The 26,114-nt window shown below is 40.3% G+C and overlaps 1 protein-coding gene across 4 annotated transcripts in view; it reads right to left on the bottom strand.

The window, feature by feature from the left end:
• Positions 1 to 26,114, bottom strand: part of Chd6 (chromodomain helicase DNA binding protein 6) — a 178,089-nt gene that overhangs the window by 109,715 nt on the left and 42,260 nt on the right. For all 4 annotated transcript variants that reach the window (XM_038332118.1, XM_038332120.1, XM_038332121.1 and 1 more), the window contains exons 2-3: positions 25,764 to 25,820; positions 16,788 to 17,305 (exon numbers count right to left, since the gene is read on the bottom strand). In XM_038332118.1, coding sequence (XP_038188046.1) covers positions 16,788 to 17,305; positions 25,764 to 25,796 — 551 coding nt within the window. In that variant the 5' untranslated portion in view covers positions 25,797 to 25,820. The remainder of the gene's footprint in view (positions 1 to 16,787; positions 17,306 to 25,763; positions 25,821 to 26,114) is intronic.

The following is a 26,114-nucleotide window of genomic DNA, read 5'->3' as shown; positions in this document are numbered from 1 at the left end:
ATGGATAAGGAAAAGGAAGGGGGTTCACACTGAGTGAAGTCATCTAAGTATAGAAAGACAAATATCACACATTCTATTTCACATGTGGATCCAAGCTTTGAATTTTGTTTTGTTTGTTTAAACTGGGGAATGTGTGGCAGTCAGGAAGCTAAAAACAGAGCCATGAGGTGGGCGACTACAGGGAGGGGATAGTAGAACCTAAGTGGTTCAACGGGAAGTAATGGGGAGGATAAGTCGGGAAGAAGGATGAGAGAACAAAGGGGGTGGGAGATAAACAGCTAATATTAAAGATGTTTTTAAAAACTACATGAAAACTTACACATACAGTCTTTCTCTTTGTACATATACATGCTATGCACATAAACATGCGTGTGCACATGTGCATACACGCATGTGAGGGCACATGTGCACACAGAAAGTTTTTTTCAATAAGTTTAACTGATAGGGTACTCTAAAGTAGGATAACATTCCTCCTGAAAGCGATAGGTTATTAAAAAAAAAAAAAAAAAAAAAAAAAAAAAAAAACAAAGTTCAGTGCCAGTTACGGGATAGGGCCCTTCTTGTGGCTGGTCAGGAGGGATCTCAGAGACCCTCCTCCGCAAACAATACAGACTGCTGCCACTGCTCTTGGCTGACCATCAGAACTTGATTTTAAGACCCTATTGCTGAAGATATCACCTGTTTTGGTCACAAGATATGGAGAAATCAAGATGATACTGTCCTGAAGCTTTTTCCATGCTAGATAACTTTCAGATTTTTGGAAGGGGCTATGCAGATGCTGAGAGAGAAAAGTTATTAGCAGTCAGTCTAACCGGCTATAAACTCTGTGAGCTATACAATAATGACCAACCTGGCAAGAGAAGCCCACTAGTGCAACAGTGGCATAGATGTTATAGGGATAACCAGTGACTTTCTACCTGGATGTAAGGCTTGCTTCCCAGGTGGGAGTTCATGCCTGTTTCTGAAAATGGCCAAGAACCATGGCTAGTGAGGTCATAAGTCTCAAGTGAGAAGCTGATATCATTACTTTGCTAAGTGAACATACTATCAAACTGTTTTCTAAATACCTATCCTTATATTTACACATCAGTGCAGCTCTTACCCCTTAAAAAGAGAAGCTTCTTTTTGTAGAAGAGAGCAATAAATGCAGAGATTCACACTGGTCAAAGTACAGAGAGCAGGTGACTGTGTGGTGAGCCCTGCTCTAAAAAAACATCTATATCATAGCCTCTCCCTTCCCAAGGCTCAAGGACATAGCAGAAGAGGCAACAGAAAAACTGTAAGAGCTAAAGATCAAGATACTGTAAAATAGTACCTTCTGGAGACCACAGGCTGTGGCTTTCATGAACTCACAGAAGCTGTGCCTGCCTGCTGTTCTGGTTGGCTTTAAATGTAAATGTCTAAGTCACTTGAGAGGAGAACTGTAGATGCAAGTTTCTGTCCCGCTTGGTCCCCAGCCATTCAGTCCCAAAGAAACACATGGAGGTTTATATTAATTATAACTGTTTGACCTATTTATCTCAGACTTATTATTAACTAGTTCTTACAACTTAAATTAACCCATAATTCCTAACTATGTTTAGTGGCTTGAACCTTTTCTCAGTAATGCATTCTCATCTTGCTTTCTCTGTGTCTGACTGAAGACTGCCTTTCTTCTTCTCAGAATTCTCCTAGACTGGTGGCCCTGCCTGTACTTCCTGCCTGGCTATTAGACAATCAGCGTTTTATTAAACTAATACAAACGACAAATCTTTACAGTGCATAAGAGCATTATCCCACAGCAGAGAACCTCAACTGAGAAAATGCCTAGATCACAGCAGCTTATAGGCTTCTCTGTGGCAGACTGTTAATTATGAATTTATATAGGAGGGCTTAGGCCATGCAGGTAGGTCCATTCCTAGGCAGATGATCCTAAAATTATGTTGAAAAGCTAGCTGAGTATAAGCCATCTTGCAAACCAGCTTGCAAGCTGTGATACTCATGGTTCCTGCTGCACCTCTTTGGCTGTAGGTGACCTCCTTGGTCAGAGGCAATGTTGTGTGGAATAGCCTACCTTCAAGTTATTAACTAGACTTCCTAACTTGACTTCCACAAATGATGGGCTATCATCTGAAATTGTGAGGGGAAATAAACACTTTTCTTCTTAAGTATTTGTCAAAGTAACAGTAATGAAAATAGAATACCTTCACAGGACCTGTCCAAGACCAAGCCAGAAAACATTCCGGCATGGATGGGGAAGGGCTCATCTCTAGCTTGGTTCCTGATAAAAGGCAGTCAGAGGTCTGATAAAAGGCAGGCTTTTGGGAAGAGCTCTGACATCACGAGACCTCTGACACCATCAAGGGATTGTTTTACCATGGCAGCTGAAACTCACCTAGCACTCTGATCTCACTTTCTCCCCAAAGAAATGATACCCCCCCCACCAAGGATAAAACACAGTAGACAGAAGGAGAGCCAGAAGTATCTCACTATCGGAAAATAAAAGATAAAGATGTTAAGGTTGAAGGTGGAATGCCAAGAAGTCACTGGAGACTTCCTGAGGAAATCTTGCTGCCCTAAACCAAGACTACATTATCACCGAAGTAACAGGGAACAGAGAAGAAATATGTAATTGACAACAGTGGGACCCTGTACAGACAACAATAAAATATAATGAATAATTAAGGGAAACAGGAGGGCTGTTGTTTACTATAACCATACAGTGAGAGGAAAAGTGGAATAGGAAGAAGATTGGGGTCCAGTCTGAAAAATCAAGGGGAGACAATATAAGAAAGAATGAGATATCTGCACAATCTTAACAAGAAGGCTTATTTGTTATAATGGAATAAAAGAGTAACTAGAAGATATGTAAGAATATGACTTTACTCTCAACAACTATACCCTGGAGTTTTTAGTAACAAAAAGGCATAATATATACATTTATCCTCAAACAGTCATAAAAATAATAAGCATTTATTGGCATGAGCTATTTTACATAAATAAGTACATAAATTTTAAAAATGGCTTCTGTGTATGGTATACTTTGTGTATGTGCATGCGCCCAGAGGCCAGAGCAGGACTCAATTATGCCTTCCTCTATTATTTGTAGTGATATTTTATTTGTAATTTAACAAATAAAGCTTACCTAAAGACCAAAGTGCACAGCTAAGATAATAGTCATAGAGGCTAGGCAGTGGTGGCACACACCTTTAATCCCAGACAGAAGGTGGATCTCTGTGAGTTCAAGGACACCTTGAACTACACAAGATTTAATCTGTCAAAAAGAAAAACAGAACTCACACAAAGGTGATCCCAGCATTTGGGATCCTATGTTTTTAATCCCTGCATTAGGTAAGTGGAGACAGGAATGCTATAGCAGGGCAGAGAGAGGAATATAAGGCAGAAGACAGGACCTCCGAGGCAGACTCAGGGGAACTCAGTTTGAGATGTAGTTTGAGGATTCAGTCTAAGCATGCAGTCTGAAGTTTTGTAGAGACTGCAGTCAGTCTGAGGATTTGTAGAGACAGGATTGCCCCTTTAGTCTGAGGTAGAGGTAAGAACTAGTGGCTGGCCAATCTGCTTCTCTGATCCCTCAGCTTTCACTCCCCAATATCTGACTCTGGGTTTTATTACTAACAATAAGAATTCATGCCACAATTATTCTCTGCCTTATTCCCTTAAGACACTGTTACTGAACATGAACTCCACTATGTTTTTTGCTTTGTTTTCTGCTGGACTGGATGTTTAATAAGCTCCCAGAATCCACCTATCTCTCTCAGAATACACCTCTCTCCCCCAATAGAGGAATAACAAGCCAAGAAGCAACTCCCAGCTTCCACAAGCATGTCAGGCATTTGAATTCAAGTCTTCATTCCAGCACAGCAAGTACTCCTACCCACTAGGTCAGCTTCCCAGTCCCCAAATAACTTTTAAAACTTAGTAATTCTACCGTGTGTGTGTGCCTACTGCATGTGTGTACATGTGCCAAGGTTGGAGCATGGGTGCCAGAGAACAGCTTGTGGGAACTGGTTTCCTCCTTTCACCATGTGGGCCAGAGACCTAAAGCTGTTATCAAGTTTGGTAGCGAGTGCCTTTACCTGCTAAGTCATCCTGCCAGGCCCCCAAACAACTTAAAATAGATAGATAGCTATTGCACGGATGAAATGGTGTGAAGGAGATCAGGAGATTGTGTACTCAATACTGGTCCCCAGATAGGAAAGATACAGCTAAAACCATGCTATAATAGTCTATTCCTTCTCTAACTGACTGGTCCACAGATGACAACTAGGACAACTTGGGAGTTTTTCCTTGAAAAAGATATAATCCGGGGCTGTCAGCACCTACATACAAACACATACATACAGTAAAATAAATCTTATTAAAAAACTGGAGAGGAGTGGGTAGGTAAATTAATGTCTTTTCCTCTGCAACATAGTTGTAGTAGCCAGGGACATGTAGAGAGCAACTAGAGACAAAAAGCCTTGGAATTCTCAATCAAACCTTCTGATTCTGATTCTGTAAGCCAGCACAATCCTAATGATCAGCGTTTAACTTACACTAATTTAAACTGGATCTGCCCTGCATGTGACCAAGAGCTCTGAATAATACAAATCCTAACGTTTCCTGTTTAACAGCTCTGGAGGCTGAGCAAAGCAACCTTACTTCTATAGTCTTCCTTTTTAAGCTTCCAATTAGAAAGAAAGGAAGAAAGGAAGAAAGGAAGGAAGGAAGGAAGGAAGGAAGGAAGGAAGGAAGGAAGAAAGAAAGAAAGAAAGAAAGAAAGAAAGAAAGAAAGAAAGAAAGAAAGAAAGAAAGAAAGAAAACCACTAACTTGTAGGGCAGGGAGGGGAAGGAAAGGAAGACTATTTGGGGCAACAAAATGAAACGATTTTATAATAAAACATGGGTCTACTGTAAGAACACTATGTACTTACAACACACAAGGAATTACCAACATACCAACTGTATCAAATTCTAACCCTGTCTCTCTTGTATTCTACGTGGCTCCATGAACTAAGATTTCTGGGAACCTTCACTTGCTGTCGCTTATATCAGATGGCTTTCCAAACAGAAACAAACCACAACATCAAGCACTCAACGGACAGGATTTCTTATACTTCTCCCCCACCCCACCTCAGCGCCCGGGTCTTGATGAGAAGCATGTGTTAAAAAGTTAGTGCTGTATCTGGACATGAGAACACACGTGACATGTAATTACAGGTCTTACTACTCTGTGCCTGCGGATCTGAAACACTGAAAGAGTGCATCTATGAAAACACATTACTACAAAGTAGTTCCTCATCCCATTTTAAGAATTAAAACCTTTACAGGGTGAGATTTACAACAGGCAAGAATGAATTACAAGCATGATACTGAGAACAGTTCCTGACCCCAGTCACAGCATCCACTGACAAGCAGAGGCTGAGGACTCAAATGTGGGACCACTATTCCACTGGAGAAACAGCTCCTAAGAGAAGAGTTTCAGCTCAGCATCCCTGCAGCATGCTCCTAAAACACAGATACTACCATGAAAAGGCTCATTTGCACATTTCATTCAACTTTCATAGTACCCAATTTAATTCCATCTATAAATAGAGAACAGATTTGGCACAGAAAATAAGGACACTGGTTAAAAGGCACTTGTTTTGGTACAGATGCAATCTGCTGTAGACAAAATGGAGCCAGATCTTACGTTGCCTTGGAGGCTTTCACTGCTAAATCTGCAGCACCGAAACAAAGGCCAACATACGTTGGTGACAATAAAAACTGAAAAAGAACCACAACTTCTAAGATGAAGATGTAGTGTTTTACCAATTAAAGGCAACTAAAGATACAAATTTACACAGTTTAGGAGGGTTTCAAATGAACAGTGCAAGCAGTTCCATGCACCACATCCCAAACTGGTTTTGACAACAACCTAACTAATATATCCACATCTCTAGCCAGATGTGGTACTCTTCAGATACTCTTGAAGGCTTAAGTAATGGATACTGAACCCTGGTAAGAAAGTCACTGAATTCAGATCTTTATATAACTCCATTATTCTTATCTGTACTTAACATATTTTTTTAAAATTTAATTTGAGAACTTTTTTTTTTTTAAATGTCGTGTCTTACTATGCAAAGCAGGCTGGCCTGGAACTGGTAATCCTCCTGCCTTCATCTCCCAAGTGCTGGGATTATAAGTATAAAAGTCAAATGTCTAAATTCAGGCAATGTTGTTTAAATTTTCGTAAATTGTTTTCTGAGCATTTCTTATTTATAAACAATTCGGAGCTGGGTTCCATTGTTTTGTTTAGGGTATATGAATATACGTTGCTGAGACATCAACAAATGTATTCCACTATTGCTTTCCAACTATTATTCTGAGACTGGGTGATCTCCCACTTAATCTGAGGCTCACTGATTAGGTTAGGAGGGCTGTTCAATAAGTTCCAGGGATCTGTCTATGTTCAACCAGCAATGCTGGGCTCACAGACATGTGCCATCACACTCAGTTTTTTATGTAGGTACTGAAGCTATGAGGCTAGGTCCTTAGGCTTGTATAGTAGGCATCTGACCGGCTAAATTGTTTCCTAGCCTAAACCATCCTTGTCTTTTGGATAACACACCTCTCCTTGATCTGAAAGTACTAAATTTAGAGTTTTGATGATACAGACCTCCACACCTACTAGCATGACCTCTGGAGTAACCATCCCATCCCTTGCCCTATTTTCAGGGTACAGGCAGGAAAAGGTAGAGAAGCTGTGACTCCTCTGCTCCATTCTTGTGGAGCAGAGCAAATGTCAGTAATGCTAACTCTTTCCTCCACTTCTCCTAAGGGTTACCAGGCCCCCCATGAGAGAGAGGCACTTCCACTTCTGCTGCAAACGCAGGCCCTGCATGTGAGCTAAGCTGGGACTCCCCCACAGCCATTTATGTACAAGGATAATAAGATAGTACTGGCCTTTCTTGGTGAGAAATGTAGGAACATCTCTCATCTTTGAAGAATGTATTCCCCTTTGTTCTCCCAATAGTTAGAATGAAACTAAACTAAACGTGAGAAGAGAAACTAAAGTGTGTTTGGTCTACCATCCTAACAAAGTCCCCAAAGAACAACTGTTTAAATGTCTTGCTCTTTATATATTTAAGTCTTCTCTCATCTACTAATCCTTTAATACCTGGCTCAATACTCACCTCTTACAAGGGACTTCCTAGGCCAGAACTGAAACACTACTAATCTTGTAAATCTTTTCAACTAATTTGTATATAATTGTATCGGGTACTTTCATTTATTGATATTTCTGTCTGAAGAGTGAGGACCTGGGGATGACGATGAGTAAGCACTCCGGTGCTCTTGAAAAGAACAAACAAACAAAGAAATAAAAATCAGCAATGGTCCATTGAGCAATCTCCTGGTTTTGTTTTTAAATTTTTCAGTTGTGTATTACAATACAGAAGATAAATACAAAGATGGATAGAGACTATAAATTCTGAGTAGGGACCTTGGAACCCACTGGGATTTATGGTTAGTAGGAAGGAATGTAATGGCTTACGGAGATTTGGAGTTTCCTTTGATGAATTTTGTGTTTTGAGACAGGGTTTTTCTGCATAGCCCTGGCTGTCCTGGAACTAGCTCTGTAGACCTGGCTGCCTAGAACTCTGAGATCTGCCTGCCTCTGCTTCCCGAGTGCTGGGATCCAAGTTGTCCCCACATCAGGCCCATTGCGGATCCCAATGTTCCTACAGTGAGATGGAAGGAGACAGGAGAATCCCTTGAAGCACATGAAGCAGCTAAGTTTAGCACATGCAACAATTGACTACAGAAAGATTCTGCCTCAAACTTAAGATGGAAGGTAAGGACCAACACCAGAGGCTGTCCTTGGTGTGTCCCCAAAACACACTATATGTGCTATGGCACTCATGTACCCAACACAGATTTTTCAACAGAAACAACTTTACCAATAGAATCTACAGAGCTTAAAACCGGCTTCAATAAGCAAGTATCTATTCTAAACAAAGAAAAGAGGCTGGACTTCATGCAGTGACAGCTGTTCACTGTTCCTGCTCCATACCAGCAGCTGGTAAAGTAGTACTAAGGTATTGCCAATGTCTCTGTAGTCACAAGACCTGGAGTTTGAGCTTTCTAGAAGCAACCAACACAGACAAGAAGAAGGTGGCAAAACTTTTTTTCTACAATGCTACTAAGCTTACTGGATTTGGGAGAAAAAAAAAAATCTGCTCTATGTTAACAAAGCAAAACAAACTGGGGAGAAAGGCTGAAGCAGAGAACAGGGCTGATGAAACCAACCACATTTTCTTTTCTTTTTTTGGACTTTTATACTTAGCAGATGTTAAATACATAAATTTAAATATGCTCCACCCCCACCCAAACAAAATTTCATCTGGGACTACATTTCTCAAAGGACAGTTAAGGACTTGCTGCACCAAACTGATTTTTTTCAGCACCCCACCTAAGAAACCATCTCTGGAATGTGGTCAGAGAATCTGTATTTCTTATAAGCTGTCTGGTTTTTCCTAGACACAGCAAAGTCTGACAACAAGAGAACCAGGTAAACAACCTCCACTTAGGGCCAGCATACTGATTTTAACTTCTTGCTGTTCAAAGAATATAGAAGCTAGAGACAGAGTTCAGAGGGGAAGAACACTTGTTTTGCATCCCCAGAACCCACATAAAGAGCCAGGCATGGCTGTGTATGCCTTGAACTCCAGCATTTGGGAACAAAGATGACTAGCCTCACCTAAAAGGCCAGTGAGTGTTCAGTTAGAGATTCTACCTCAAAGCAATAAGACAGAGAGTAACAGAGGATGACATGTGTCATTCCACTGTGGTCTCTACATGTATGTGCAGAGATGTGTACTTGTACACTCAAAGGCATACACGACATGTACACGCGCACACACATGCATGCACACATACAATCACACGCACGCACACATTCTGACAGGTAGAAATTTCAAAGGTAGGCTCCCGTTAAGACAGAGCTCCACACCGAAGTTTCTAATAGTAACTTCTAGCTCAGTCCTAATGCCTGAACTCCTGTTCAGAAGTAGACAATCTAAAGAGCTGCACACAAATTCCCCAGGTAGAGCCGGGCGGCACACCTTTAATCCCAGCACTTGGGAGGCAGAGGCAGATGGATCTCTGTGAGTTCAAGGCCAGCCTAGTCTACAAGAGCTAGTTCCAGGATAGGCTCCAAAGCTACAGAGAAACCCTGTCTCGAAAAGAGTGCTGGGAAAGACTCAGGAGTTCACAGCTAGACGCAGAGGAAGCAGGAGATGAACATGCCATGCTAATAATAAAGGTACCGCCACACAGCACAGTATAAATAAGGAATATGGGTTAACTTAAAATGTAAGAGCTAGTTATTAGTAAGTCTAAGTTATTGACTGAGCATTTATAAATAATATTAATTGTCTCTCTGTGGTAATATGGAAGCAGCTGCCAGAATGGGGAGTAGGTGACAGGACAGGAAAACTGACTACATATGGCAGCCCAACATAGGCCAGTAATTTCCACATAAGACCTAAAAAAGCTTAAATAAAGGATTCTAAACTCACAAAAACAGGGCCAAACTCAGCTTCTTGGTAACTGTCTTTTCTCCGATAGGTTCTGTTTGCTGGAGGAAAGTAGAGGTGTGGTTCCTTTTAGAGACAGTTTCCTGGCTTGGTACGGGCGGCAAAGAAAACAAAACAAAGCAAACAACAACAATATCTATTCAACATAGTGCTTGAAGTTCTAGCTGGAGCAGTAAGACAACAAAAGGAGGATCAAGGGGATACAAATTGGAGAGGAAGAAGTCAAACTCTCACTATTTGCAGATGATATGATAGTATACATAAGTAACAGTAAAAACTATACCAGGGAACTCCTACAGCTGATAAATACCTTCAGTAATGTGGCAGTATACAAGATCAACTCAAAAAAATCAGTAGCCCTCCTATATACAAACGATAAAGAAGCTAAGAAAGAAATCCAAGAAACAGCACCCTTCACAATAGCCACAAATAACATAAAATATCTTGGGATAACATTAAAGACTTGTTCAAGAAGAACTTTTAAGTCTTTGAAGAAAGAAACGGAAGCAGACACCAGAAAATAGAAAGATCTCCCATGCTCTTGGACAGGTAGGATCAACATAATAAAAATGACAATCCTACCAAAAGCAATCTACAGATTCAGTGTAATCCCCATCATAATCCCAACACAGTTCGTCACAAACCTTGAAACAACAATACTCAACTTCATGTGGAAAAACAAAAAATCCCAGGATAGCCAATAAAATCCTGTACAATAAAGGAACCTCTGGAGGCATCACCATCCCTGACATCAAGCTCTACTACAAAGCTACAGTAATAAAAAACAGCCTGGTATTGGCATAAAAACAGACAGGTTGACCAATGGAATCGAAGTGAAGACCCAGATATTAATCCACACACCTATGAATAACTGGTTTTTGACAAAGAAGCTAAAGTTATACAATGGAAAAAAGAAAGCATCGGCCGGGCGGTGGTGGCGCACGCCTTTAATCCCAGCTCTCGGGAGGCAGAGGCAGGCGGATCTCTGTGAGTTCGAGGCCAGCCTGGTCTACAAGAGCTAGGTCCAGGACAGGCTCTAAAAAAGCTGCAGAGAAACCCTGTCTTGAAAAACCAAAAAAAAAAAAAAAGCATCTTCAACAAATAGCTGTCATAACTGGATGTCAACATGTAGAAGAATGCAACTAGATCCCTATCTATCCCCATGCACAAAACTCAAGTGCAAATGGATTAAAGACCTCAACGTAAATCTGACCACACTGAATGTGATACTGATAGAAGAAAAAATGGGAAGTAGCCTTCAATGCATGGGCACAGGAGACCACTTCCTAAATATAACACCAGTAGCACTGACACTGAGAGCAACTATAAATGAATGGGACCTCCTGAAACTGAGAAGCCTCTCTAAAGCAAAGGACACAGTGAATAAGACAAAAAGGTAGCCTACTGAATGGGAAAAGATCTTTACCTTTTCAGACAGAGGACTGATCTCCAAAATATATAAAGAACTCAAGAAATTAGACATCAAAACAAATAATCCAATTAAAAAATGGGGCACAGATCTAAACAGAGAATTCTCAACAGAAGAATTTCAAATGGCAGAAAGACACTTAAGGCAATGTTCAACTTCCTTAGCCATCAGGGAAATGCAAATCAAGACAACTCTGAGATACCTAATCTTACACCTGTAAGAATGGCTAAGATCAAAAACACCAATGATAGCTTATGCTGGAGAGGATGTGGAGTAAGAGGAACACGCCTCCATACTTGGTGGTGGAAATGCAAACTTGTACAACCACTCTGGAAATCAGTATGGCAGTTTCTCAGAAAATTAAGAATCAACCTCAAGACCCAGCAATATCACTCTTGGGCATTTACCCAAAGGATGCTCAATCATACTAGAAGGACATATGTTCAACTATGTTCACAGCAGCGTTATTTGTAATAGCCAGAACATGGAAACAACCTAGATGCTCCTCGACCAAAGAGTAGATAATGTGGAACATTTATACACTGGAGTACTACAGAAGTAAAAAAAACAATGACATCTTGAAATTTGCATGCAAATGGATGGAACTAGAAACAAACATCCTGAATGAGGTAACCCAGACCCAGAAGGATGAGCATGGTATGTACTCACGCATAAGTGGATACTAGCTGTAAAGCAAAGGATAATGAGACTATAGTACAGGATCCCAGAGAAGCTAAGTAACAAGGGGAACTCTAAGAGAAACATATTATAGGTCCCCCTGGCAAGGGGAAATAGACAAGATCTCCTGAGAAAATTGGGAGTACAAAGGTGGGGAAAGAAGAGAGGACAGAAGGAGAAGAGGAGAGGAGAAGGAGAAGGGTAGAACTTGAGGGAATGGGATAGTCAAGATGGGGAAAGGACAGGTATAGAGAATAAGAAAAGAGATATATTGATTGAGGGAGCCATTATGAGGCTAGCAAGAAACCTGGCACTAGAGAAATCCCCAGGAATACACACTGTTTAGGTCCAGGACATGTTTTGTGGCACGAATTCTAATTGTTCTTATTAATAATAATAAAAAACCCTAGAGTCAGATATTAGGGGATGAAATCTGAGACCTAAGAGAAGCAGTACAGATAGTCATTAGAGAGACTTTTTAGTTCTACCAATGCTCAGATTGAAGGGGAACTCCTGTCCTCAGATTGTCTCCTCAAACTGCTACTGTCTCCACCAAACCTTAGACTGCATCTGAGTTTCTGTCTACTCCCGCCTTATATTCCTTTCTCTGTACAGCCATATCACTCCTCTCTCCACCTCCCTAGTGCTGGGATTAAAGGCATATGATCCCAAGTGCTAGAATCACCTTTGTGTGAGCTCTGTTTCTCCTTTAGACTGGACCAATTTCCAGTAACCCAGGGTGGCCTTGAACTAACCTGTCTCCTGATTCCTGGGATTAAAGGTGTGTGCCTCCACTCCCTAACCTCTAGCGGCTTAGCTCTGCCCTCTGATCTTCAGGGAAGCTTTACTTGTTAAAATACAAAATATCACTACAGCGTTCAACTGTCTGCTGCTTGCTGCCTCTCAAAGGAAATGGAATCATAAAAAAAAAAAAAATAGTTGGAACCGTTTTAGTCCTTAAAAGAATACCAATGAGATTCTGCAGAAAAGGAGCCAATCCCTACAAATTTTTCTGACAAGGGATCTTCCATTTTCATTCTTGACCTTAGTCATGGAAACCTGAAGAGCTGATACTGAAGCTCATCAGTCTGTCCTGGACAAGTCAGTTATCTTTTATTATTATTTCTTAAACATTTTTATTTTAAATAAATATTTTTAAAATTATGTGTATGTGTGCCTGTGCACCTGAGCACAGGCACCCAAAGATGAAAGAATAGGGAAATCAGCTCCCCTGGAGCTGGAGTTATAAGCAGGAGCTGCCTGACATGACTGCTAGGAACTGAAGTAAGGTCCTCTTCAAGAGGAGCATGGGTTTTTAACCTCTGAGCCATCTCTTTATTTTAGAACTCCTATTTTTAATTAGAAAGCAGAAACACCACCAAATATCGACAAGTTCATAAGGTATCTAACAAACATCTTATTTTCAGGGGAAAGGGTTCTTGAATACAATCAAATTAAATATGTAGAATACTGTACTTGTATCTGACAAATTTCTTTGCCCCTGGGGAAACAAGGGATAGAAAGGTATGGTGATCCTGAGAAGCAAGCAATATATACACCAAAATCAAAGTTAACCATTAAGAGGGCCGTTGCATAGAAAAGTATATAAGACAAAAAATTGGGAGGCCTGAGTTTACAATATATATTGGGAATGAGTTCAGAAAAATCATTTCTCTGTGGTTCTTTACTTCCCAGAATACAGTATGATAGGGCTGAACTAGATCCTTTTCGGTATGCTGAGATCTAAAGCCCATAATTTATAATGACAATAAAGGATCCAGTCAGAGGGATATATAAGCACATTTTGCATTCAGACCTACAGAACAAAAAGGACTAGGGATACTTGCAGGAAAAAAAAAAACATTATGGATGGGAGAAACAGCAAAAGCAATCTACAAGAAAAACAAATATCAAGGGTTTATGAAAGCAGTATAGCTGGGGAGTTTGCTGCTAGAATTAAAGGAAGAAGCCAGACCTCCAAATTCTTGAGTAAGGGAAAAGGTTTGCTCTGAAGGCAACTGTAACTACCAGAAGTTCCCATGCAAATATAAACTAAAGAAGAAATCCCCTTTTCTTCTATTTTCTCAGGGAAAACACGCTTTACTCTTCAGAAGAGTGCAATGCTGGAGATGTTTCTCTAACTGGGGACCGACCTGAGGCCAGACTCGAGATGGGGAGGATTCCTGGTTCAGTGCTGCCATCTCCTCTCTGCCTACAGTTACAGGAATGCATTTAACTGAAGTAACCAACAAGAAGTCTGATTTCGGCCACAAGGCGATGTGAGTTATTTGGCCCATTTATCAATAAAACTGACCACTGGACCTCTATTGCTTGCCACTTCTCAGCTGATTTAGAATCAAGACAGAAAAAAGGGTTTAACACTGACGTGACTGACAACATAAAAAGGCAATGCTAATGCTTCAGAAAGACTGGCTGGGTTGTAGTAAAGAGGAGAAAAGACCAAAAGTCTATAAGTTGGGGGCCATGCTCCTGTAGTAACCCAGGCAACCAGTGAATCATCAAGTATTACCCAGGGTTTGAATCAATAAATGTTCAAATAAAAACAAGTACTGAGCCAATTTACAAGAATAAATTACACGCATACACACACACACGCATGCACGCATACAATTGAGACTTAATTACTAACATTTTTAAAAATCAATATCCTTTCATAACTAAAAACTGGTTATGCTGATTGGTGCAATTATTAATTAAAGGAACCAAAATATTTTTACAAAGATACAGAGAAAAAAAATCAAAGGCTAAACAGTTCAAAACCCTATATGGGCTACACAGAAGAGTATTATTACAAGTGTACACAGCCCTAACACACAGACAAAGCCTGTGTAACTTGCCCATATTTCTAAAGAGATGGCCATCTTTATCTACCTGTCAATATGCACTCAAAAGATGCGTCCTGGATTTCTAAAGCTAGAGAGTTCACTGTCCTTTAATAGCTGTAAAAGGACAAGTACTTCCCCAACTCATTCATTTGGTTTAACTAGATCAGAATTACACTCTTTTCATCTAATGCCGTTAAGATCTTCAGCAGTCAGAATCTTGATTTTGCCTCTACATGCGATATTCAACTTTATTTCATGAAATAACTCCCTACTTTCCTGAAATGGAATTTCTAACAATGTCTATATGTTATCAACTTGTTTTAAATCTTATATAATGTCAGTATTAATTTCTTTAAGGAGATGTCAATAGAATTGTACACATGAGAGTGTAGAACATTGGTGAGTCCAGAAACGTAACCTTCCACTATCCTCCAAAGCACAGAGGACCGCTCCTCTAGTTACCCTAATTCTCAAATGCTTAGGATTCATTACAGTTGGCTAACTCCACTAGTCTGACCTTCCTTCTTTAAACCTTTACCCTGAAAATTCCTTTACCATATATATATATATATATATATATATATATATATATATATATATATATATATGCTCCCCAAAGCAACACACAAGTGTATGATTGGCAGAAGTCAAAATTACTATACCACCCCACCCACATACTGGAGATCAGAGTATCCTTCCAATGTTAAATAAGCAATAAAGCTTCTATGGTTTCCGTTAGTCTGAATACCAACTTTACCTGCCCCTCTTGGTCTTCCAAGGTAGACAGGATTTTATGACTATTCTCGCTAACTACAACCCTAGGATCCACTGACCTTCAAGCTTCTTTGATAGGTAAAAATGAAATTCCCGTGAGTGAATATTATGAAGTAACATTGAAACTTGGATTAGGAATTATCTATCTGGTCCTGACAAACCATCCTTCTGAAAAATAAACCAACCACAAAGCAGATTTGAGCTGCAGTTATCAGCACTAAAACACGTTCTAAACACACTTCTCCTCATGCGCTGACCCAACCCAGGTGTTTGGCAGCCTCATTATGCTATGTTCTCAACATTCACACCAAACCCCTACAATTTCACAGTCTATGATAGGACAGAAAGACAGACAAACACCCCGCCTCTGTATTTACACTTCAGAAATTTAAGTTCTTTGAGTTAGGGACTATAATTTTTTTGTTTTATATTTTCTCAAAAAGTCTAAATACAATATCACACAGTAATGATTTTAAAAAGACATCCCATTTGTATGCAAACAGCAAATACTAATTTGTGTGAGAAGCACCATAGCTGCATGCTCTCCCCCATTACACACTGTATGGTGAATCTGCACCTAGGCCTCTGACCTACGTAGGTCAGTTTGTTCTTGTCTAGCTTCATTTATCCAGCACTGCCTGAGCAGCTATGGAAGGGTCAGGGACTGTGCCAGACACTGCACTAAGGAACTAGATCAGAAATAATCCTGCAATAGAGCATGGAGCCTGGGGAGGAAAGTCAGTTCTCTTGTACACAGTCTGTCTGCTCATGGTTCTGCCAGAATACTCCTACGGCTGTGTACCTTTGCCTCTATACCACTGCTGTCTAAATATCCCCACTATCAGACCCAGGATGTCCTATGAAGTATACTTTAGACAAGTTGACATTTAAATTATTTTTTGTTTATTTTTTTTCTCGAGACAGGGTTTTTCGGTGTAGCCCTGGCTATTCTGAAACTTGCTTTGTAGGCCAGGCTGGTCTCAAACTTAGAGATCTGCCTGTCTCTGCCTCCTAAATGCTGGGACTAATGGTATACACCACCACCACAACCCGTATTAAATTCTTTTTTAATACAAACTGAATACCAAATTACATGACTAGGAGGTGAGAGAAGGTTCACTTTTGATTGAAAGCTAACAGGACATAAAGAACATATCCACAAGGCATGTAAAGAGTACATGCACAGCTGAGATAGGATACCAGCCACCACATAAAGAATGCTAAACACTAAGTACATAGACTAAAAAGTTAGTAGGACTCTGAAAAACGTTAGCAATTCTTAGAGTTTCCAAAAAGTACAATGTTTTAAATAGAATTTCATATATTAAATTAGAAAACAACACCTTCCATTAATGCCCAGAGTTATCCCCCTCACTGTCTCATGTAAGTGAGGTACAAAGCTTGGACCAGCAGAGGTGTTGTCAAGTCGAGCCCAGGAGCTTAGGCTACTGGCAAAGAGAAACACAGCCCGATGAAGTCAAGGGCAAAGAGGAAAGTACACACCTGGCCTTCTTGGACTTCGTCCTGGATACATAGTCAGTGCAGCTCCTCTTCTCTTTAGCCTCCTTGGTACCAGAGGCCTCCCGGGGCTTCCGGGGCTTCTTCACACCATCCTTCTGCTTTGCCTCCTTGGGCTCCTTGGCCCTCTTCGGCTCCTTGGCCCTCCTGGGTTCTTTTGGCTCTTTAGGTTCTCGTTTCCTCTTTGGCTTGGGCTCCTTGTCCTTGCTTCCCTTTGTTCCCTCTTGCTCTCCTGGATCCTTTTTCTTCCGTTTCTTCTTCACTCCAGTACCTCTGCCCCCACTATCCTCCATCCCATTATGGGATATCAACTTCCTAGAGAAAAGGGTATCAGCTTCTTCTTCAGTAGAATAAAGGTCCTTCTGGGACAGACAGTGATTGGCAACATCTTCGATTTTCTCTTCCTGATCAGTGCTGCAGTCAAATGGTGACGGTGATTTGTAATCAAAATTAACAGAGGCATCTGACATTGGGGAGTGACTCAAAGATTTTAACTTGGACAACTGTGAAAGAGAAAAAAAAAAGCACATTACTTCTTTGCTGCTCCATACATACAAAGACTGTTATTAGGTTTGAATGATTCAGTTAATATATATATAGTGGGTACCTGAGTTCCCACCATGTGTTAGTTCCAGTACGCTAGGCCTTGGGATACAGTACAAACAGGACACAGCAACCTGAGGCCTTATGCAGCAGTGGCATGATGTTGATATGTTACAAGTTAGAATATGAGCCACTGAGATGGCTCAATAGGTAAAGGTGCTTGTGTTCAATTGGGACCTGTTTAATTCCCAGAACCCTTGTAAAGGCGAAAAGTGAGAACCAATTGCCCTTTACCTCTACCATGCACCATGGCATGCACACTCATATAACATATCAAACAAATTCTTAATATATAATTAACTTATAAAAATTTGAAGGACTTTTTCTATGAGGAAATCTGAGATTTTTTTATTATTTTATCTAAAACAGGCATGCGCATATATATATATAAATTAAATAGTTTTCTACAAAAAAAAAACCCTTTAGATGCCACCAAATCCTAGGCATACTACAGAGACCTGCAATGGGATTAATGATACTCACACACAACGTTACTACTCAAGTATGTTGAAACCTCCTGGTCATGAACTAACGCAAGTGTCTGGGGTGAGAAGGCAAGATTCATGCACTCCTCTACCTCTCAAAATTCATTAGTGACCAAGAAGTATCAACACTGAACTGCGCTGATTCTGAACAAGGAAAGTGGAATCATTCCAACTTGTCCTTTTTTTACGTTTACTTATTTGTATGTGCATATCCATAGGCACAAAGGTCAGAGTGCAACTCGTGGGAATTGATTCTCTTCTTCCGTCATGTGGGTCTGGAGAATTAAACTCAGACTATCAGGGTTGGTGGCAAGTGCCTTTATCTTCTGAGGCATCTTGATGGCCTACAAGTTTTACTTTTGATAATAACTAAAACTAGGCTTGTTCTGTATTTCATTGAACTCAGCTACTAGACTCAATCCCAAATACCTTTGGTCACTTGCAAAAATCAAAGTACCCAAATAGGAGGGAGTTTTACTGTAACCAATGCCAGAAGGAGTATGTCACAGGTGCTGTGGTAGCACTAAAAAGGAAATTTCAAAGCCACTTTTGAGTATCATTAAGTAAAAGCACAGTCCCACACCGTGAACAATTTTAAGGAAACAATACTTCAGAGGTGGACGTTTCATCTCATACTTTCAGGTCTAGAATTCCAAAAAGTACTTGCAATTTCATAACCAAAGTAAGATTGCCAATGGTCCAATAATGTGAGTGCCAGCTCCAAGGATAGCACTCTTTCCTTGATCTAGAACAAAGAAATTACCTTGGGAGAGCCCAAGAAGGAGAAGAAGCTTTCCAGGAAGATGGAAAAATTGCATTCTGGTGATAGTTTAGAAACAGCACCATTTGTGAGTGCCTGCTCTCCTATAAGAGGTTCAGCATGTTATATACCACAAACACTTGCCCACGTGATGTGGCTTTCCTTAAGTGTGCTGGTTCCCCAACGTGTACCCATACTTCCTGGCCCACAGTGGGAATAAAAGCATTGCAAATTCAGCTGCATGCTACCCTGTCTTCTTTTCTAGTGCTCTTCCACAGTCTGAGGTGCACAATGCAGTACTGAGATTAGTGGGAGAAAAACACTGAAGAAAAGAAAGGTTTTCTTTTGGATCTTTACAGTAAGTAAAATCCTGCTAAATAAACATGCCTAAATCCTATGGGCAACAGTTGTTCTTTCAAGACTCCGTACTTTAAGAAAAAAAGGGAAGTTGCTACGTGCTCATACTGGGAAAATTAATGAATTCTGTGCCGGGGACACTGGTCCTTAGAGATCAAGTTTTTTAAGAGTACAAGAGTGAACAAACAGACTCTTCAGTACTCAGCTCTAAAAAGGGCATCTCTACCACCTCCTGCAAGTCTGGAGAAGAGCTCAGAAGAAGGGGTAGAAACCATTTAAGAACTGAAAGATGGGGAAGAATCCTACAAAATATTATCTTCTGGACAGGACACAGCTGCTGCACCCATGAACTCACAGCAGTGGTGGCTACCCGCCTTCATAAGCCCTATCCCTACCCCAGGAGCTGTAGGAATAACAGTTAATGGTTGCTGGAGAGAAGTAGAGTCATATTTGTGAGTGATAGAGTCACTAGGGTATTGTCTCTCTTCAAAGTAAGTAAACTTCTACCCATATGAATGCAGGCAATTCTAACTTAAAAAAAAAAAGATTTAAATATAGGAGGACTTTGGAAGAAGAAAAGATTTGATGAAGGGGGAAGGGATAAGAAAATAAGGGAGGCGATTTTGATCAAAGAGCATTATGTATACATACACATTATATCTGTGTGAAGCTGAAAATAAATTTTTAAAAAGAGAGGGGACAAATTGAAACAGTTATTTGCTCACTAAATCTTTCAAAGCCAAAAGACTGAATTCCACCGAGATAAGTCTGCTCGAGGGTAGTGACCCTGTCTCTTCTCCTTCCTGATGACAAAGTCTCTTTACTCATGGACAAGGCTTATCAGAGAAGATGGAAGTGGGCAGTAGCAGAGAGAATTAAATACAGAGAAAATAACTACAGCAGCTGCTAATGTTTACTGCACGTTATATAAACATAAAGGATGACATAAGGACTCTAACAAGGTCAGTATAAAGATACCAGTCTGTACAGGGAGAAGTGGGAATTAGTGATGGTAAGGAATGTACCCTGGACAAGCAGCAGCTAGTGAGGAGGGCTGTAGATTTGGAATTGTAGCAAAAGGCTAATGTGTATTTATGACCTCCCAGAGAATAGTGACAGATTATTAGGCCACCAGACCAGCCAGATGAGACTTGGTTAAACGTTATTAAATATAACTGTATATACTGCTTTGGGAAAAGTCAGGTAATTCTTTACTGCCTGTGAAATTCCACTACCTGGAATCATAGATAATTATCTAGGGACCGCCCCCTCAACCTCTACCAATTTTACAGATAAGAGACAACACAACTTGCCAAGGCTAAATTCCTAGAGTGACAGAGGTGGCACTTCTAAAAGGGGAAGAACATAACTGCTTGATGTTATAATGGGGGAAAGGCAAATACTAGTAATAGAAATATAAAATGTAAATTTTGGGGTCAGTAGTCCTGAGAAGTTTTTTTTTTTTTTTTTTTTTTTTTTTTTATGTCGGGAACTAGGCTAAGATTTCTGAGGAGCAAAAAACACAAAAGACAAAAACATTTCTTTCACGTACTTCTGAGCCAGAGGGAGACAAAAAGTCTGAGTGCTAAATCCAGTGCCAGAGTCTGCACTCTGAAATGGCTCCAGGAGGAACAGGGTGAGGACAGCAGACCACAAGGGACTCAACAATAACTTACTTTACATCAACTTACATAGGGATGAGAGTCTAGGAACTAAGCAAAAAATAAAGGAGAAAGGGGCTAACTGTTAAAAAACCAAAAACAATGGTGTTCCTTTGATCCAAGCTTATTAACCCACAACAGTCCTGGAAAACAATGAAATCTAGAAGAATGAGATTCATCTTAATTTAAAAAGTTTAAGAACAAATGAAAAGATTATAGTCCAAGGTAATGGTCTCAAACTAAGAAAGCCCATTTTAGTCCATTATCACAGGTAAACGTCTAAGTCTAAAGACAAGTTTACACACACACACACACAGCATAAGTGTGTACTACTGAAGAGGAAACTGATATTTTATAATGGAAGGAGGACAATGGAGGCAGAGGTACTGGAGTGAAGAACTAGAAGAAAGAAAGGCCAGGGGAGTAAGAGAGAACAAAAAAAAGCAAAGACAGTTAGCCAAGCCAAAGAGCCTAGAAGGCCAAGGAGCAGAAGCCACCTTGGTCCCATCCTTGTCTGTGGGTCCATCAACAGATACACTTCACTTTCCTCTCCTGAGAGGGCCATAAGTCTTCACCTTGGGGTTAGAGTGTCCTGCTTCATTCGTGTACGACAGAGGCAAAGAGTCAGCCGTCTGGGCCCAGGCCTCACTCTTGCCTCAAGTGTATGTTTCAGAATACAAAACCAATTAGAATTGTTGGGGGTGGGGCAGGAATCCTGTGAAGGTATATGAAGAGACAGAGGAAGAATTCAATGCTCTCTGGGTGAGTTGGAGAAAGTCTATTTTAAATCCTTTTGACTCATGAAGACAATGTTTTAAACTGGTTTTACTATCACTCTTAAATATGATGAAAGGGGCTTCCAATGGCAAACAAACTGAAGGTCTGAATAACGCTAGTCCTGCTCTGTTGAGGGATACTGAGAAGTCTCAAAATCAACTGTTTACTCATCCACATTATTACCAATGTTCTTATTCTTCCTCACTATTTTCAACCAAGGCTTGTGACTGGGCAATAGTTCAGGCAGCAAACACCTTCCTAGAGATTTGAGCTCATCACCACCCCCATACCCCCCACCCCCGTCCCACCCCTGGCTGTAGAAGACAAAGACAGACTGTGCTAGGAACATGGAAGCTGGCTAAATACACCATGCTTATTCCAGTTCACCTTTGCCACCACCAAAATTGAGCACTCCACCCTAGGCTTTCCCTCTCTCCTTTACTACCATGCACTTCCTGAATCTATCTACAGTTACTCTCTTCCTTCCCTGTTTACTTCTTTGAAGTGAATTGGCTGACCCCAGAGACCTTACTCTTTCTAAATTACTCAAATTCTTTGGTGGGGCCAATACTACCTGTGTCCCTATATTCCAATACCAGACTACCGGCCTTCCATCCACAGTGTAAAATCCTGGTTCTTCTGGGGCATGTACCATGCCCTACTTCAACTGTCTTTCTATAATCAGACTATATACAGTTCTTTAGAAAACATTTAAGTCATGCTGAACCTGGCCTGAGGTAGAACTTAAATATTTCTTGCACAAATAAATGTGAAAAACTCAGCAATATTTGCTTAGTGAGTAATTCATGTTCATATTCACTCCAGGGAAGAAAGTATGCTCTAGCTGTCTCAAGGTCTGAGAGTCCCACCGCTCATCTGAATTACTCTTCCCAATCCACCAACTTTGTGTTTTCTCGAGGACCTAAAAATGAAGGCTATGCCTGCTCAGCTCTTGTCCATGGAAGCAAGGGTCTCTGAAAGTCACCAGGTCTACTTTATTCCCTGGCTATAGCTCCAAGTTTTAATAAAACATTTTTAAAAACTGGACTGATTGATCTAGATTACTAAAGTAAACCTTTTACCCTTACTATTTGTATATCACATCTCATCTGCCATATTTTATACTTCTTAGTAGCAAACAAGGAGCTGAGAGTTTAAAAAGAAAAAAAAATTAGCACAGTTTGTTTTCACTAAGGTGAGGTGTGTTCCCCTTAAGAAGTATATTCAGCTGTAAAAGCTGGGCTTTAATCATTATAATTCACACCTTATTTCCCTAGCCAATTTTTGCCCGCCTAGTATTGTTTGGTAATCTCAGTAATTAAACTCCACACACTTCTTAGAGGCAGTTTAGTTATTTTCATCAACACAGATAAAAAGACTGCAAGAGATTAATTTTTCACAGTCCTATTTTTTTTTTTTGCAGGGGGGGGTAACATTTCCTTTGGCAATACAAAGTCAATTTCTAAAGCCTTTGTTCTTGGCATGCCACCTGTTATTCCCCTTCTAGTTAATAAGAAGCATGATTATTTATTGCTGAATTTTGATTAACTTGTAAAAATCTGTCATCTCATTTTAATTTTCCTCAATAAAATTTTGATCAGGGAAATGAGAAATTTCCAAGATCAGAATGCATTTACATGCCATTTTTCTTCAAAGAAATGGAAAAACAAACTAAAAGAAATGAATATTTTTTTAAATAAAAAAGAATGGATGTTTTTAAAACAGACTTCCCCACTCCCCTTGTACATGCTGGGCAAATGCTCTAGCACCAAGCTACAGCCTAAGCCTTTTTTGTTTTTCTTCTAACATTTCAGTATCACGGTTAAAGCAAGCTTGACGGCTATTCACACTGTTACACACTAAAGATTTGCTTGCTTTTGATATATCAAATACTAAGTATTTGACTATCATTTAATTACTTTTCACACTGTGAAAAATGAGACTGAACTTTTTCCAAGAGGAATTTCAATCCCATTCTATGAAAACTGAAGCCCTTTCGATCTAGCCCTAAATTGTGTGATACATTCTCAGTCCTAGAGCCTACAGATTGTTTTGACTCCAGTATTCTATTTTTATGTGCTGAATTTCTTGCAGTTCAATAGTCCATATGACCCAGTGTCAAATACTGACGAAAGCAACAGGATCAGTTCTTCCTATTTATTCAACCTGACCCCAGCACAGCTAACAGTAATTTTCAAGTAGAATTCACACTCTGCAGCAGGGCACAGCAGGGTCACCCTATAGTCCTGCACTCATAAGGCTGACGCAAACTGATATCAAGTTCAACATCAGTCTGGACTACACACAAACCTATACATCTATATCAAGACTATTTCAAATACAAATCAGAAGCCAACAATCCAACCGGAAACAGAAAACACATCCCAAACAACAGAAATTCCATTCTGTTCACTAATCATTACTCTAAGTTTAAAATAAAAATCTCTCTAAGGATACATAATAGTTCGCCTTAAAGAATGTTTAAAAACTAAACATGAGAACTGCCTTAAGAACTATAAGCCTGCCTATCATAAATAACAATTTTTTGAGGGTTTGGGATATATTCGACAATGCATTTAAATGGTGGTTTTGGATGGATGCGTGGTTCTTCCCATCTTCCTCATCATAAATGTAGCAGTAATAGAAGAACTTGTACACAGCTCCAGGTGCCTGTCAGAGTGAACCCAGGATCAATTCCCTGCAGGTGAACCTTTTCTGTGGTGCTTACCTACAACTTCCAGTTCACTGTGGCACCAGAAAAGAGAAATCCAATATTTAGCTAGAATTAGTGCTTTTCTTGTGAATAACTGACACTGATGAGAATCATTTCTCCAAATCATGCTCCCCTACAAGGGTCATCCAAAGGGTAGTATGTGATAGCCCACATCCCCTGTCTCTAACTAGGGTTCCAAAGGAGACTAGAAAGGAAAGAAAGGGTGGCTAGTTCTACTCGACAACCTTGCATGGGGTCCCAGTGCAAGACAGGAATTCAGACCACTACCACTATCCCATTGCTAGATTATCATCCAATTCTATAAAAAGAAAGGCCACTGGTGCGGGAGAATTGTCTGTATTCTGTCAATCATGTTTTAAATAAACGCTGATTGGCTGATAGACAGGCAGGAAGTACAATTGGGAAAACCAGATAGGAAGTAGAGATGGGGCAATAAGATCAGGAGTATTCTGGGAAGACAGAAGCTCTTTTCCCCAGTCCTGCCCAGACTACCAAAGAAGCAGGATGTGACCTACCCCGCTGAAAAAGATACTGAGCCATGTGGCTAACATAGATAAGAATAATGGGTTACTATAAGTTACAAGAGCTAATAAGAAGCCTTAGCTAATGGGCCAATCAGATTCTAATCTTCTGGAGACCTCTGTATGATTTTCTTTGGGGCTAAATTGCTGTGGGAACTGGGCAGGACAGAAACCCCGACAAGCAGGCCCTCATGTTACAGGCCACCCATCAGACAGACTGTATAAGAGTCAGAGGCATATCTCCACATCTCACTTCTGTAAGCCACACTGACTGATACTCTCTAGGTTCCTTCCAATATAAAGTCATCAGAGGGGCCAGGCGGTGGTGGCACATGCCTTTAATCCCAGCACTCGGGAGGCAGCGGTAGGTGTATCTCTGTGAGTTCGAGGCCAGCCTGGTCTACAAGAGCTAGTTCCAGGACAGACTCAAAGCTACAGAGAAACCCTGTCTCAAAAAAAACAAGAACAAAATAATAACAACAAAAAGAATGCTTCTAGGACAATGAGGTGTCTCCGTGGGCAAAGGCACCTGCAGAGTAAGCCTGGCAACCTGAGCTCAACTCTAAAGCCCCCAAACTCCCCAGAAAGGAAGAAGAATAGAAGTGACTCCACAAACTTGTCCTCCTACCACCACACATAAGCTATGACATGTGTACCTACTTCATGTGTGTGCGCGCGCGCGCACACACACACACACACACACACACACACACACACACACACAATGTGAGGGAAATGTTTTAGCAAACTAAACCTCCAAAAATAATTAATACATAAAAACTAAAGAGAATTGGTCACATCAATCAGAAAAATCTAAAAAGTTGTTCCAAAAGAGGAAGCATTTCTACAGGGCTAGCTTGCAGCATTCTCAGTCACAGCTCCATTACACTGCTCCACTATGAACATGACTGAAACAAAGGGGGAAATTCATGCCTTAGTCACGCAGAGACAACAGGGAACTACCAGAGGTTAAAATGTGAGCCCACACTGCTAGCCTATCCTCTTTAGTAGGCATACGGTACAACGAACACATAAAACACCTAAGAGAAACGGGACCACTTACCTGCTTCTCTTTCTTCTGTATTTTCATTTTCATCAATTTAAGGGAAGGTATTTATTTCTATAAAACATAAAAGGCAAAGATTATGATAAATCTCACCAAAAAATACTAAAGATTGACTCCAGATAACTGTACAACAATACCCAGACCTCTAAGTTTACACCTAACTCTCACCAGACCCAGTTTACTGTTCTAGATGGGATGAAGTAAGAGATACTGTTTTTGTAAATCAGGTAATTTATAAAAAGTGCTGGCTTACCAAAGCTAGCAGGTAACCAAAAGGGGAAACAAAAATAAATGGTATAACTTTACTGATAGGAGGAAAGGGTACAAATGGTTAAGCTTCACCCTTTG

This window comes from Arvicola amphibius, chromosome 5 (genome assembly GCF_903992535.2).
Source record: "Arvicola amphibius chromosome 5, mArvAmp1.2, whole genome shotgun sequence".
NCBI lineage: Eukaryota > Metazoa > Chordata > Mammalia > Rodentia > Cricetidae > Arvicola > Arvicola amphibius.
The sequence above is the reverse complement of the archived record's forward strand: the minus strand, read 5'-3'. Positions and strand labels throughout refer to the sequence as shown.